The sequence below is a fragment of the Oreochromis niloticus genome, linkage group LG14 (assembly GCF_001858045.2).
Source record: "Oreochromis niloticus isolate F11D_XX linkage group LG14, O_niloticus_UMD_NMBU, whole genome shotgun sequence".
Lineage (NCBI taxonomy): Eukaryota > Metazoa > Chordata > Actinopteri > Cichliformes > Cichlidae > Oreochromis > Oreochromis niloticus.
Genome location: NC_031979.2, coordinates 34,983,199 through 34,998,789, shown reverse-complemented (window position 1 = coordinate 34,998,789; position 15,591 = coordinate 34,983,199). Strand labels below are relative to the sequence as shown.

The following is a 15,591-nucleotide window of genomic DNA, read 5'->3' as shown; positions in this document are numbered from 1 at the left end:
TTTATTGTTCTATTAGCTGTAGATGATCAATATCTAGCTTTTTTTTTTTTTAAACCATCCTTTTAAACAAATTGACCTGATTTGCCTCTGCGACGTGACATTAGATGCCTGATTGTTGTGTTGCATCATGGGCAAAGTTCTCATGCCAGCTAACCTGCAGTCTCCTAAAAGGGAAAGACCAGATTTTGTGTCATTGTTGTTTTCACAACGTCAAACAGTACAACTCGCTGTGCCGTTTCTTCACCGTGCTTGAGTTACAATGTTTCTCAGTTACTTTCCGGGAACACAATCATTAACTTTACTGCTGACAGTTGTTGTTGTGGACTGACCTGCAGCACGTAGGGGTAAAAGGTTCATCCAGCCAGGAAAAACTGTTGAGCAAGAAAAGAAAGAAAAGTAAACCACCAGGAATTTAAAACCCTGCAACACCTCAAAGAGTTCCTCCTGTTTTTAGCAGAGCATCTCAAACAGTTGTGTGAAAACTTTCAGATTTATGTGAAACTAGCAGCTAAAGACAAAGGCTGCACAAAATATCAGCTGTGTTTGCTCATTTTCAACAGACTTTACATTTTTGATGCATCTGTGTTGCACTGCTGGACTTATCTGACACAAATCAACTTTAACAAAGTTACAAATGAGACGGAGACGTCCAAATAAAGAAACACCTCAACATTTATTAATCATATAATTCTGTGCAATTACACAATATAGAAATAATCGTTTTGTAAATATTACAATTATATATATATATATTATTTCAGATCTGTCTGCACAAAACAAAAACATTAAATACATTCAAGGTCTGAAGGCGTCAGTCACTTGAGGAACCCAGTAAGGACATGAAGATGATCCTGAAAGGCATTCGGGTCATCTCAGAGATTTGCACCTAAAATCTTTTTTTTTTTTTTTTTTTTTAAATTGATTTTTTTTTAAAAAGTGCCTACATAAATCTCCAATGATTTACTAAATTTATTTATTTACGGAATGATTTCATTTAGTAAATCAATCGACTCTTAACTGTAGATTGAAAGCGATAAAATATTAAATATTTTTTCCTCCATCAGCATTGAATAAACACAGCAGAAACACTTTAAGAGAACATTTGGTTTCCAAGCACTTTGCTGTACATGAAATTAACATTTATTTAAAAAAAACAAAACAAAACAAACAAACAAACAAAAAACAAAATCACCATCCACGACCCAAGTGTGTGTGCTTTTAAATCAGCAGCCCGTGCAACTCGGCCCGTTTGGACTTAATAGAAACACTGTGCAAAAGTCTCAGACACAAATGCGGAAGTGAAAAGAAATAACACGCCACTGACTTCACAAACGAAGCCTTGATGAGCCCCGTCACTGAGGGGAAAGGTAGACGACGTCTCCAGAAACACACTGAAAACACACACACACACACACACACACCTTCATGTCACCGCCATCTGGTAAAAGCCTTCCTGTTTTCACACTCTCAGGATTTCACAAGACAGCGATGATACCGCACAACACACCCCCTCCCTGTGTCACATACATTCACACAACACGCTATACAATCAACATTTCAGTTATAAATGCACTTCAGTCCTCTTCAGTCGGGCCTTTTTTGACCCAACAACTGGCCAATCAGAGCTTATCATCTAAAATACCATGTGATAGGTCCTGATGCTGGTGAGCCAACCAGGAAAAGTGCAGGCAGTACAGGAGTCTGCCGTGAGCCCCTGTTTTTATGTTTTTTGAGCCATAATTTGCAGAGTGAACACTGCACCTGTCACAATCATAAACTACTTCAGTCATATGTGAGTCTCTCCGTCTGTCATCATGTGTCCTTATCGTCTGAAAGTGCAACGTGGAGCTGCAGGACGTCCCCATTATTCATCCTGTCTCTGGCATGTGGTGACTGGACCTCTTCGTAAGGCGGTGGAGGGTTGTCGGGGCTTTGGCCCGATAGGAGCGGGCAGTGGCTGCCGTCTGACTGACTGCTCGGGGAAGACTGCTGACAGCCCGGAGCCTCCTGAGCCAGGAGGAGCTGCGTGGGCCCAGGGGCTGAGCAGGCAGGGATGCGCTGCCCCCAGCTGCCATACACCGCCTCCTCATAGGAGGGAAGGGAAACGGGAAGCCCGTCCACCATCAGGTCCAGCTGGTCTGAGGAGCGACGGCTGCAGGGAGGAAGGAAAAGTAAGAGGTTAATGCTCCGATGACAACTGAAGCGCTCCTGACCTCTGACCTGAAACTGCAGCACTGATTATAAAGTAACTAAAGTTCAGCCGGTGTTTCCAGTTCCCAACCCTCAGACAAGGCAGCACACGATGTTAACACGCCTTTGAGTATCACGTATCCACCGGCGCTTATCAGTAACCAGAATGGATACTACCAACCCTCTGGCCTTACTAGGAGGTGGAGTTGACCTAATTTAGAGCTTATTTATTATAATAATGAGACCATGTGGCAACGGCCTTGATAGCCTGATAACACTCAGAGTTTTTGAAGTGGTGTCTGTCCTGTACAGCTATTAGTTTATTTATTACTATAAGGGTACAATAAGATATCATGTCCATATAAATACACGTAAGATGCCACACCAGTAAAAATAGGTGCTTAGAAACAAACATGTGGATAGTTTTTTTTTTTTTTTTTTTAAAGTCAGTAGATGTTTCTTCTTACCTGTGTGATTGACAGGGGTAGAGCCGGGACTTGAGGACCAGGCAGGCGGTGGTGGTGAGCAGGAAGATGGACACACCCACCGCAGTCGTGGCCATGCTGGGCATTGAGTCATCTGGTTTTGGGATAGGATTGCCTGAGGAGAAAAAGACAGACATTACAGATGCTGAAAATACCAAAATCTTCACATTTTGTTGCCTTTTCCTGACTTTTCCTGCACACTGAACATTTTGGGCCATTTCTTCATGCATGGTCTCATTTATGCATGAGACCATGCATACGCAGCAGAGCCACCAGAACATTCTGCAGCAGGTTTGAACTTAGCAGGACCATAATCTGTTTTCAGCAGAACAGAGCTCCAAAACTAAAATCCAGGTTCTTTAAGGAGATCTGATCATTTCCAAAATTGTGTCTGAATGCCAGATGTGCATTTGGGGTTTTTGTCACCACAATAAGACAGGTAAATTGAACCTAAATGCATAACCGTGAGAAAGGTTGTGTGTTCTGAGTAGAAGCTCTGAGCAGAAATTAATTATCTATCTCAAGATCTTTGCGAGAGGAGAGATTTTCAAGCTGTGTGGTTTGTTCGTGCCCGTGACAACACAGCAGCAGCTTTCCATGAGACTGACAGCGTCAGAGAGGAAATGTTTAATGGTTATTATGGTGGCTTTGCCCGCTTCCTCTTTCTGCACTCTGACTTCCTGTTGCAGCACATTCGACTGAATGGCGACAGAGGAAGTTGGAACTGGTCTGAGGAAAGTAAAGCTGCTACTTCCTCTGTAGTGTGTCTGTGTTCACCTGTTAAGTAGGTCATAAGATAGAGACGATAAAGCTGCTGTGTCTGCTGTTTTTGCATAATTGATGCATTTAACTTAATTCAGTATTGAATTATCTACATTTTGTGTCAGTGTAGAAAACATTGGGGCTGATTTTCAGGTTCATGCACAGCCCTGTGCACAAAAACAAAACTAAAAGTCCTTTTATTTTGCAAAACTTGTCAGCAAAGCAGTGAAATGTGTATTCAGACTCTTTGAGGTAAAGTTAAGAGTCAGAGCATCAAAATATAGTTAAAAGTACTTAAATAAAAACAGTCATTGTGCAGAATCACACATCGATGAAATGCTACAGCTGAAGAGGTTTTTCATTACTTATACACTGCTGGATAGTTTAAAGTACAATACAATACAATACAAGCACAATAAAAGTGTATTTCAGCAAAATCCAAGAGTAAATATATCGCGTCACACTGCAGCACTGGCGGCACCGTGAGACTAAGAGTACAACAGTTCAGTGGCACTGCTGGTGGGTGTTGATTCTTGTGAATGAATAATGTGGTTTCCAGTAATAATGTAGCCACAAACATTATGAAAGTTTACCCATTAACAGAAAACTACGACAGAGACTCTGTTTTTTTTCCCTTTCTTGTTGTTTCAGAAGTTAATGAAATGGATGTCTTGGTAACATGTGCGGTGTATGGGCCACCAACGTGTGGCCAAAACTGAGAACTCGGTCTCTTAACGCATAATGTAAATACTGTACATTTTCTAAAAGAAATCTATGCTCATTGGTTCCATTTTATGAGGTTTCCATTATAACATTAGCTTAAAAAAGATGTTGAATTTAATACATTTATATTAGTCTAGTTGTAACTACCTATTCCTGAATACTGAGAAGCACAGTCATCCACAAGTGTGTTATTTAGTTATTTGTAAGGGATACATCTGCAGTGGCACATGCACAGACTCACTGGATTGTTAGTGCTCAACTTCAAAAGCTTAATTTAATGTGTTTTGATCATAGTTTTCTTTTATTCTGGGGGCGATCGTGGCTCAAGAGTTGGCAGTTCGTTTTGTAATCGGAAGGTTGCAGGTTTGAGCCCCGGCTCCAACAGTCTCGGTCGTTGTGTCCTTGGGCAAGACACTTCACCTGTTGCCTACTGGTGGTGGTCAGAGGGCCCGGTGGCGCCAGTGTCCAGCAACCTCACCTCTGTCAATGCGCCCCAGGGTGGCTGTGGCTACAATGTAGCTTGCCATTACCAGTGTATGAATGTGTGTGTGAATGGGTGGATGAATGTAGTGTAAAGCGCTTTGGGGTCCTTAGGGACTAAGTAAAGCGCTATACAAATACAGGCCATTTATTCTGCTTAGACTTTGAGTCTTGCAGACTTGTGATGCTGCTGTCTGTGTTTTATTGACCAAGAGCACTGGTTTAGCTTTAACTCATGGAGTGGTTACTGAGCCCTGGTCAGTGCTTGTGTTCAGGGTTGTTATCCAGTTCCTCATGAAACCTGTGTTTCTGAAACTGTGCGGTGTATGGGGCATGTGATCTCTGATATCTGTTTTAAATATTGTAAAATCTGGGAAATTTGAGTTCATAATTTGCTAAACACGTGGTATGGTGTATTAATTTCATGTGACTCAAGCTCTTTGAGTACTGCACACTTTAAAAAGCCATGCAAGTACAACTTGTCTCTTTAATTATTTTCAATAGTGCCATAAAGTCACTGGCTGTGAATTAAAAGAAAAAAATGTAACAGTGGCTGATACTCATTGGTATTAATGATGAGATGGAAATTAGATGAAGATGATGAGATGGAGCTTGAAGCTTCATATTACTTTTAGGCCCTCTGCCTCTCATATCGGAAATTAGCATTAACACATATTTGTATGCTGTCGACAAGTATTTGGTACACACGCTATCCACTTCCTGAATGCTTAAAACAAGAAATGAGCAGTGACTAAAATGACTAACCAGCCTTTAGACCGGCTGGGCTGACGGGGAGATGAGTCACAGGTAGATTCTAAACTGAAGTAATAATCTCTCACAGCAACGCTGTGATGCTCACTGCTGCTGGGAAATGTTAAGAGTTGTCTAAGAAAATCTTATTATTAAAGAAGGAAAGTTTAATATCATATGACTTTAAACTGAGTAACTCCAGAAGCCTCAGAGGCGATTGGATGGCTTGAATTGTATTGAAACTAACAACCTGCTGACAATATGCATGAGCAAAACTCTTAAGCATGGAAACTGAAGCTGGCTTATCAGCTCCATTAAACACATCTAAGAGTGTGAATTTAATGTATCATTGCACTTTGCACTTAACAAAACACACAAACCTCAACACCACGCCCTGATCACATTGCTAGAGTACAAACAAAAACACAACACACTCTATAACTCTGACTGGAGGCCTTCAAGCTCTCACCTTTCATGGGGATGCAGGCAGATATAGGAGGGTGCCACTTCCCGTTGTGGCACCTGGAGTATGAGGCCCTCATCTGGTATCCTGATTCACAGAAGAGACGGATGGTGGTCTTGTGAGGGAAGCCTTGGCACGGGGAGGGATCGCAGCGGAAACCTCCATATTCTGGCACCAGAGGGTGAGTGCAGTTCATTTTGCCTGCAGAAAAACAAAACACAGTGATGAGAAGAGGCCATGTTTCTCCAAGCACCAGACCTCCTGGACACCTCCTAAGTTAGACATTTGGCCATATCCATTTGGCCACTTGGGAGCATCTCAGTGCAGCTCCAGAAGAGCTAAAGGAGTTGGGTCCAGAGAGGAGGCTCTGGACATCCCGTGTTAGACTACGGAGCTGTGGACCTAGACCTGGACAAGTGGATGGATGGACATTTGTTCAGGATCCATCACTGTTGCTGGATATCGTTTATGTTCTCCCTTGCCCCTCCTCCATCTCTGCAGCACTGCTCCATGTGCGTTTGTTTGCTTTTGGCTTTAAAGAACAGGATAAACATTGTGGAGGTGTTTTTCTCACTCCTTCCTTCCACCAGCTGCCACCTGCTGAAACTAAGAGAGATTTAGCTCTGTTTGGATTGAGGAGGGTTTCACCCCCCCCTTTTTCCATTACATAATATTCAGGGTTTATATTATTTATATTTATATATATATATTTATATTTATATATTTATATATATATATATCCATAGGTCCCTCATCCTATTCATGAGGGACCTATGGATATATATATATCCATAGGTGACTCCCAAGCTAGGCGAGTGGCTCCAGCAGATCCCGGGAACAACATCGGAGATCTCTGTCCAGAAGAGCGCAGTCCTGGGAACAGCTAAGATACTGCGCAGGACCCTCAAGCTCCCAGGCCTCTGGTAGAGGACCCGAGCTTGAAGGATAAACCGCCCGCAGGGGCGTGCTGGGTGTTTATATATATATAAAAAAAAAAAAAAAAATATATATATATATATATATATATATATATGCATGCATATATGCATTGCTTTACATTGATGTCCACAGTGTCCTTTGGTTTCACAACGCTAGCCAATGATTTTGCAGGTTTATCTGCCCCCTTTGTATTTGCACTTTTCTTAAATGTGTCATTGTGCAAACACTTGTGTGGTTCATTGTATTTATGGATAAAGAAAGAGGACCTTCATGCATCCTTTGTCTGGATTTTAAATAACTAAACGAAAAAGAAACCAAAGGGCAATAAGTCGGCCTGGAGTGCAAGTTGTTATTCCAACACACTCAAAGAAGATCAGTATGCAGGCGAGGTTTCAGGGTGAGGGGTGATGGATGAAGAGTGATTGCAACACAAGCTGTGTCCGCATGAAAGCACAGCAAGGGGATATTATTACAGCAAACAAGAGCTGATACGTGGCTAAAAGGTTCCACAGAGAGTTGAGATTTGGTTCAATTTTTTTTTTTTTAAATGATCTTTATTTACTCGCCCACAGCAGGCAGCTTTACCAGAAACCCAGCTGTGTTCCTAACTTCCTCTATTTCTTCATCTTTCACCTTAAAAACCTCATGTGTCTGCAGAATTATGGTTTCCTCCACCTCCTCAGTGTTAACGTGCTAAGAGTAGGGCAAGTGTGAAGCTGAGAGTGCAAAATGACAACTGAATGAATAAAGTCAGGCACTTTCAAGGGATTTCACTCGCCTTCTAAAATCAAAGAAACAGATATTTAGACGCATTTTGAGCCACAAAGTTGCACTGCAGCATTACGAAACACAGCTGGTTCCTATACAAGCTAAAGAGCGTGAAAAGACAGTTCTTATTAGGACAGGAGGAACCAGACAGCTAGTTTCAAACCTCCAAAACAGACTGAACACAGTGACCTGAAGAGAAACTGCAGACATCCTGCCTAAAGTTCATGTAGTGTTTCAAAATCAGTCATGGTAAAGGTGTCATATAAGTGTGTTTCAGTCCAATCTCCTGCAGAGGCTTTATGTGGCTTATGTGGCCTTTTCAGTGAAAAAAAAAATTAAATAAGGGTGACTTTTTGATCTTTTAGTGTTTTTGTAACCTTTATAAATCTCACGTTAAATTTCTCTTCAGGTAAGATCAGGTGGCAATCTGAATTTCCAAATAAAGTTATCTTTTCATAACTTTCACTGAAAATTGGTTTTCAGTTTCACTCCTGCTGGTACACATAAGGTGAGCTGAATAAAATAAGATTATATCAGTTTATTTAACCACTTATCCAACTCAAGCCGGGGTCACCATGCGTCTGTGTTTGGAGCTCTTTGGTTGCAGAAGGATTGTGGGAATTGAAGCAATGCAAAGACACAGGGCATTACGACATTAGTGAGAGTAATCGGCCACTCCCAACTCATCATTTCTCAAATACCAGGGTTCCTGTTGTGAAGAGACGAGCTTTAAACCAAGCTGCAGTCTTTTCGCAGGTTGTCGGTCATACATAAACCTGATCACTGAGTGGAAGTGAAAGTGAAAAGTGGGGGAAAGAGAGAAGACAAAACCTCCTCACTGCTGTCCCACCACCATCCTTCCAGCGTCCATGAGGACTTTACATGCCTGCAAAAACAGGACTGTGACCCGTCAGGTACCGATAGAGCCGCGGCTGGAACAACTGACGCTCAATGACGCCTTTTGCATGATGGGGAAGCACAGGAGGCGCCTGACAAAGCTGCATTATGATGTGTCAGGGTGAGGGCTCCCTGGTTCATAGAGAGCGCTTTGAAACAGTCCAGAATAAATGGGGCTCGGTGGAGCTCTGGCCCATCTTCTTCCATGTTCTTAATCAAATGTATTGAGGCAACAGATTTACATGTCTGTGAATTTCAGGGACATCACAGCACCATCATCAAACTGACCAATCAGCACGCTTTAGAGCAGGGACGGCAAACTCACTTTACATCAAAGGCCACACACACACATACCCACTTTGATCTTAAGTGGGCAGTAAAAATTCCCTTTCTGTCACGGTAAAGTGGTTTAACTGCACATTTATCTCAGCATAAGAAATACATGTGCAAAGTTTCTGGTTTCTCATCGCTTTTAATTATAAAGTGGAAAGTTTTGTTAATTCAAATAAAAATAATGAGAATTTTCTGTCATTTAAATGCTGATCTATCACTTCATTACTTTGGTGTAGTATGAATGTTGGGGGGAGGGGTTTATCAGTAGGACAAGCAAAAAAACATTCTAAAAAAAAAAAAAGAAAAAAAAAAGGTTAAGTCATTACATGTTTCAGTGTCCAATTCTGGCCCCTGGGCCTCATGTTTCATACCACTGCTTTAGATGAACGTTTATAAGCAAAGTGAACTGGCCTGCATGGAGACTACTCATATTGTAGTTGTGAAAACTAAACTCGGATGTGTGTGAAGCAGGCAGAAATAATCACTTTATGTTTAGGTTCTTCACCCCTCGTATCTTTTGGACCATCTGAGACCAATTTCTGTCATAAAGTAGTTAAGAGGAAGTGGCAGATCTGACACTGACAATCTTTTTCCCTACTTCTTCTTTCAGTCCAAAATGTAAAACTACCACAATGAGATGAATGAGCGCTTTGTTAGTTCTCTAATATTCAACACTGAATCAAAGTGTGTTTCATTTCTCTGCCATCAGTTCAGAGTTTTTGCTTGAATCCTTTCAAAAAGGTCGAGTGGAGATTGCTGCTTGTTTTAAAAGCGACCCTGTTGAGGTCAGAGGTCGTACCTGCAGTGAGGAGTGGTGAGGAGGCCAGCAGGAAGAGTCCACAGACCAGACTGACGGGTCCACACGGCCATGGAGAGAGGACTGAGGCCGACATCAAACCGGATTTCCTGGTGACACAACAGAGAGTTAGAGGAGGAGAAAACACACACAAACATGCCAGCGGCCATCTTCACACACACACACACACACACACACACACACACACGGGGGTAACAGACGGTCACCAGGAAGAAGTCCCCCCACCCCCCTCTCCCCGCCAAAACCTTTCTGAATGAAATGACACCCCAGGTGTGAATGCAAACACCTTTACACTACTTTTGTCAGCTGTGAACCAGCCTGTCTGCTTTATTTTGCAGAGAACACCTACAGACCGAGCCAGCTGTTGTCTTCATCCACACCTGTCAGCTGCTGATCACCACCGCACCCTGTGCTCACCGAGCAGCTGCAGCTGCAGCAACAAAGGACCTCGCTCTGATTTTAAACACAAAACATCAAATTTAAAGCCCCACGTCCTCCCCTCTGTCTGCAGCATAAAACCTGCCATTTTCAGCCACATTTAACTCAGAAAGCTGCTTTTAAAATGCAGAGAAGCAACAATGAGGAGGACGTTTAAGAATATTATCCAGATTGTATCCCAGCAGGATCTTCGTCTAATGTTTGGAAGTACTGGGGAGTTTCTCCAGCCTCTGAAGGAGGTTTGAGAGCCAACGGAGTAACTGAATAATCGTGCAGCATCTGTTTGTCACTTTGTCACAAAGCAGCGTCAGCCACACGTTATTTCACAGCTCCGTGTTAAAATGCCAAACAGTCACACACTTTTATTTGCTTCTACTGGAAATGCAGCAAAGTAACAGTAAAACATTGATTTTACTGATGGCTGAGGAGAAGTTTTCTGCAAAAATAATCAGATAAAAAGAAGATTCACCCACCAGCTTTTCAGACCTTCTGTTTGTGAGGTACAGCTAATCAGAAGAAAGTTTGACTGCTTGTTTCAGTCAGAGTAGGAACTGAGGATCTGCACTGATGGTCAGTACAGTTCAAATAAAGATTATTGTGGACTCAGAATCATGCAGAGCTACTCTAAAAGAGACACACACCCTACTTTATTTCATCATCTTCCCATCAAACCTTTAACCAAGACAGCATGGCCTGACTTCAACCTTTCAGGTGATCCATACTGAAACTACCACCTCCCACTGTTTACGGTTTCAACAGTGGCCATATCGACCACCGCCGCCGTCTGACGGCGCCGATACAAAACTTTCTTCATGCCGAAACCGAAAGCGATCGCCACAGCAACCAAACCTTTATCTCCAAATCACTAACATTGCACGCACACGCTTCCTGAGATAAACTGGTGCCAGATCTCTGCCGGAACCTGAGCCCAAATGCCAGTATGTGTGAAAAGGTGTGTGTAGGTGTACTTTGCCCTCTTTCATTTGTGTTCGGTGCTTTTGTGTCGAGAGAGATGCCAGTCATCTGTGGAGCAGCCGGGGGAGGCCCCACTGCCTCAGCATGCCAGCCAGGCTTAGATGCACACACACACACACACTACAGATTAACACACTGAAATACACACACATTCACACCTTCTCCATCTTCTGTGACCACAACCTGCGTGGGAGGTCTGCATCTTAGTCATCATGGATCTGTGTGATATTAGAACTTGTGCTGTAATGTTTGTGAAGTTAGAAAAAGCCTGGAGGCAACAAGGCTGCCGTGACAACAGAGTGATAAAATAAAACCAGCCTCATCAGGCCTTCCTGTCTCACTATAAAGCCATGAAACGACACCCAGGCTTCGCTCGGTTTGGCAAACTTTGCGTTTGAAGATGTGAAGCACCAACGCAGACTTGATCAGAATTGTTCTGGAGAGGCTTAAATGTCAGATTTCCTGCCGACTTCAGGCTGCGCCGGTGCAGTCTGGGTGCTGAGGACTGATGATATGACTGGCAGATGCTACAGGTGACTCCACACTGCAAGTGCACCAAAAATGCAGCTGCACAGTGAGAATAGGACAAAAGCAGAACAATTTCACAGAGAAAATAGTTCCTGGAGCATGTTTTGGACTGTCCTCCCCCATCACCTACACCTCCCCTTCATGACTGAGGTGAAATGATTTCACCGTAACTCAGGGTGGCCACGCCTGTGTGTACACATTACATCTTCTTTATCTCATATTAGATCACCTAAAGTAGCATTTGCTCTTGTTTTGCTCGCTCTTTCTTGGAAATATTTTCTGATGTTTTTTTTCCATGTTTGCAGCCACAACATCAAGCTGTTTGGCACAAACAGAGGAAGCAGCGGGCGTGAGCACAGGTGAAAAGGGGACTGCAACCTTGAGAGAGCCTCGCGGTCTCGTGCAAGATGCCGTAGACAGTAAAGATAAGGGGAAAAACAAAAGCGTGTGTTATGGAAGTTATCAACAGTAGTTTGTATAAGGTGGTGTTAAGCCACATCTGAGAGTCTGGTTGATGAGTAGCCGTGAAGAAGAGTCCTCCTGTAAAAGCCTGAACTTTGCTCGTTTTGCTCCGGCTGTGAACGTGAGAAACGAGCAGGCAGATGGAGTAATAGATGGAGTAATAATAATAACACTTAATGTCAGTGTATGATTATTACCGCTTTTAATTAAGAACTGACCACAGTTTTTAACCACAAGTTAGAATAAACATGTGAGCTCTATCTCAGATATCATAAGATAGCATGTGATTAAACCTGTGTTTTGAGTCAGGCTCCAAAATACGTCTTCAGCTGATCATGCGGCAGAAAATTATTCCTCACTTATGTTTTGAGACAACAAGAAAAAAAGAAAAAAAAACATCAGTGATGAAGCAACAAACAAAGAAACAGAAACCTGGCCTCTGTGTACACAATGCACAGCAGCACTCTGTGGAAGTGCTGATGCTGCATTACTGAGCCAGTGGCAGGGATGCAGCAAACATGCCACCCTGCAGCTGCTGCTCCTGTGTGCACCAATATTTATTTGAGACACACAAACACATCTCAGTGCAGGAGGGAAACAGGAATATCGTGTGTGCTTCACTTAACTGAGACATAAATTTATACAGAAAAACATGGAAAGCAGGATTATTTCAGAAGATGGATCCTTGGATGCCTCCTTGTGTTTAAAAGCACCATCAGAATCGCTGCCTGGTTTCTATATTATGTTTCTAAATAGATGTATACATATGCAGGTTTTACAGTGTGTAGTGGTTTGCATGTATGTTGTATCGCTCTATATTTTATAGCTGGTCTAATCTTGTGTGCTGCGGCTAAGGGAGCTGCAGATCGAGGCTAAAATGCGGTGAAAGTTCAAAGCTAAATTAAACGATCTGTATGTGCACACACGCGAAACACTGGAGATCCGTCCTGATGATCTCACTTTGTTCGCTAATCTCATCCCTTTGAAGGATGTCTCAGATCAGTTGGTGGAAATGATTTTATCCATAAAGTGTTTCCTGTTCAGTGAGTCAGATGTAAGATACTAAAGGTCATAAAATCTGGCAGAAATTAACCATGCACTAATATTATGGCAAAAAAACCGCTTTGGTCTGATATTACAGGTTCATTTAACCACTCGATCAGCCAAATCTGACAGAAACTTTCATATTAGCTCATCCACCACAGTCCAGATCCTTCCTTCGGGTTTTTACAATTAACATGTTTTGACTCACAGATAACGTCTCTTATTTTGCTATGATTTTTTAAAACTAGTTGATTAATGTTGAAGAATCTGGAAATCTGCCCAGCTTACGCCTTCAGATCGCTTCTTTTATCATTCAACAAACAGCATAAAAACAGAGGAAAGCAGAAAATAACTCAGAACAACTCATACACTGGTTTTCCTTCATCCTGCCTCCTCAGTCCCTCAAGAGTCAAGAATCCTCATTCACGCAAGCATAAAGAAATTAAGGCATTACTGCCGGACATGGTGCAAAAAACTTTAGCACAAATACTCTCACATAAAAATAAGTATGAGTGCAATATATATAAAAATAAAACTGATTGAAAAGTATGTCCCCCATCACATGTCCACATCAGACGGTCTTGGTGTTAATGAACGTGACTCAAAGAGCACTTTTCTCACCTCACAACCATACAATACATCAGTAACATCACAAGTGCTGCTTGAGGGTGATAACCTCATTACTCAAAGGCTTTTTTTTTTTCTACATCTGAAGCTCACATCATTTCCAATGTTCATGATATGTGAAATGTGGTAGAGAAAAGCAGGAAAGTGCTAAAAACCGACTCATATTTCATCTGTAGACCTAAACTCTTGCAGTGCAGAGCCCTGACAGCTTAAACTCGTTCAAATTAACCCTTGAAGAGGCTTCAAGGGCTCCTGGAAAGCCTTGAAAGTAAAAACCTCTCCTTAAAAGCTGCACAGCTCCTGTTGGATTACAGATTTCTGCGCACAAACACGGTTTGTTATGTAAAAATCTCCCCCGCTGCATCATCAGCAGCATGACGGACCTGTTATTTTTAGGCCCTTCAGTCGTTTTTGAAGGAGCTGCTCTTCTGTCACCACAACAATAATTCGATTACAGGCACCGAGCGCCCCTGCGCGATCTGCTGTGACCGCCGATGTTTGCTGTGTGTGGATCCAGCGACATCAGAAAAACACCCACACACCAGATCACAGCGGGGAGTCCTCGCTGTCCGTATTTACACCTGCGTTATCCCGCCGTCACCGGGCAGGTAAGCGCAAAGCCCGACACCTCCTCGGTGTGAATGGAGCGATGGAAGAGAGTGAAAATGTCAGAAATAACATTAAAAAAAAACAAAGCTCACCTGAGGGCTGAGAGCGAGGCACGGCGGGGTGATCGTGCACCGGAGCGGCTGCAGGGCTGTCGAGGATTCCTGGTGTGCTTCTTCACCGGTTTCAGTGCGCGAACCGAGGGTGGATCAGACCTCCGCGACCAGCTGACGATCGCTGCTCCTGCTCAGCAACAAGTGGGACCTTTTGGGCTGTTCTCCCCTGACTCATCGATCAGCTGTGTTTGACAGCGACACCTAGGCCTCCCATTGGCTGCTGCATCCTCAAACACCGCCCACCTGCGCGCCTGCCGTCATATTCTGGAAACGCTCTCTTTAAGCCACAAACACACACACACACACAAACACAAACACATCCTTTAAAGCTTTAGTTCCTCTTAGCACAATTAGGGAAAGGAAACTGTGGCCGGTTCCAAAATAAAAATAAACATATACATAGAATCATTAAAATGAGCTGAAAAGCCGATGAAGTGACTTCCTGGAAGCACATTTAAATAGATGCTGTGGTGCAGCAGCAGCAGCAGCAGGCTGAGCTGCTCGCAGTTATAATGAGCTGAGCCTGTTTAACATGCTTGTTAAACACACAGCTCACAGTCAGGTAAATCAACAGCCCTGTTACTACACCCTGGGAATCATGTCAGTGATGGCAACAGATTATGGGTGTTATGGTAGTGATGTTACAATCACAAGGTACCCACGCATTTACGCAAAAACTGTAAATCATGCTGTGTTTCACAAGAATTGAATCATCTACACGTAACAAGCAGGAGAATTTCCACTATTCTTCTATAGATCTGTTTTATCTGTTAGCTACCAGAGGAGTCGCCCCCTGCTGGAGGCTAGAAGCTGCACGCACTGACTGTATTTAAAAGATGGACGTAGCATTCGGGTTTTATAAGTAAAGAATTAAACCTTTTTCCTTTCAAATGTCCAGCAGAGGGCGACTTTTCTGGTTGAAAAATGGACAACTCTACCTGTTCTTTGATTTATGACTTCAGTTTGTACTTTCATGAGTTTGTCTCCCTCATTAGTTTCAGGTGTTATTCTATAAAACATGATATCCACTTTTATAAATGACGGTCCCCGTTAGTATCAGCACGGGGGGATTCTTCAGGGCGGGTGATTCATGAGTGTCTGCCTCATGAACATGGGCCTGGGTGTCGCAGTTAGATCGACCCATTTCTAGTGTTTCAAAACATCAAGATGGAAACAATGACGATTTTC

The 15,591-nt window shown here is 42.8% G+C and overlaps 1 protein-coding gene and 1 long non-coding RNA gene across 4 annotated transcripts; both read right to left on the bottom strand.

Moving 5' to 3' along the window:
* Positions 1-654: 654 nt before the first annotated feature.
* Positions 655-11,145, bottom strand: LOC109205074 (uncharacterized). 3 transcript variants are annotated; one of them, XR_002064546.2, is made up of 2 exons: positions 11,128-11,145; positions 655-1,421 (listed from the first exon to the last, which is right to left on the bottom strand). It is a non-coding gene; the product is annotated as an uncharacterized LOC109205074 (long non-coding RNA). The 3 variants fall into 3 exon arrangements; XR_002064545.1 differs by lacking the exon at positions 11,128-11,145 and adding an exon at positions 9,781-9,795; XR_002064544.1 differs by lacking the exon at positions 11,128-11,145 and adding an exon at positions 9,777-9,794.
* zgc:152863 (sushi domain-containing protein 6) lies at positions 655-14,629 on the bottom strand. The gene is made up of 5 exons (XM_005461139.4): positions 14,383-14,629; positions 9,590-9,696; positions 5,860-6,054; positions 2,658-2,790; positions 655-2,152 (listed from the first exon to the last, which is right to left on the bottom strand). Exons 2-5 carry the CDS (start codon positions 9,681-9,683, stop codon positions 1,813-1,815), a joined length of 762 nt encoding a protein of 253 aa, XP_005461196.1. The 5' UTR covers positions 9,684-9,696; positions 14,383-14,629; the 3' UTR covers positions 655-1,812.
* Positions 14,630-15,591: the final 962 nt, after the last annotated feature.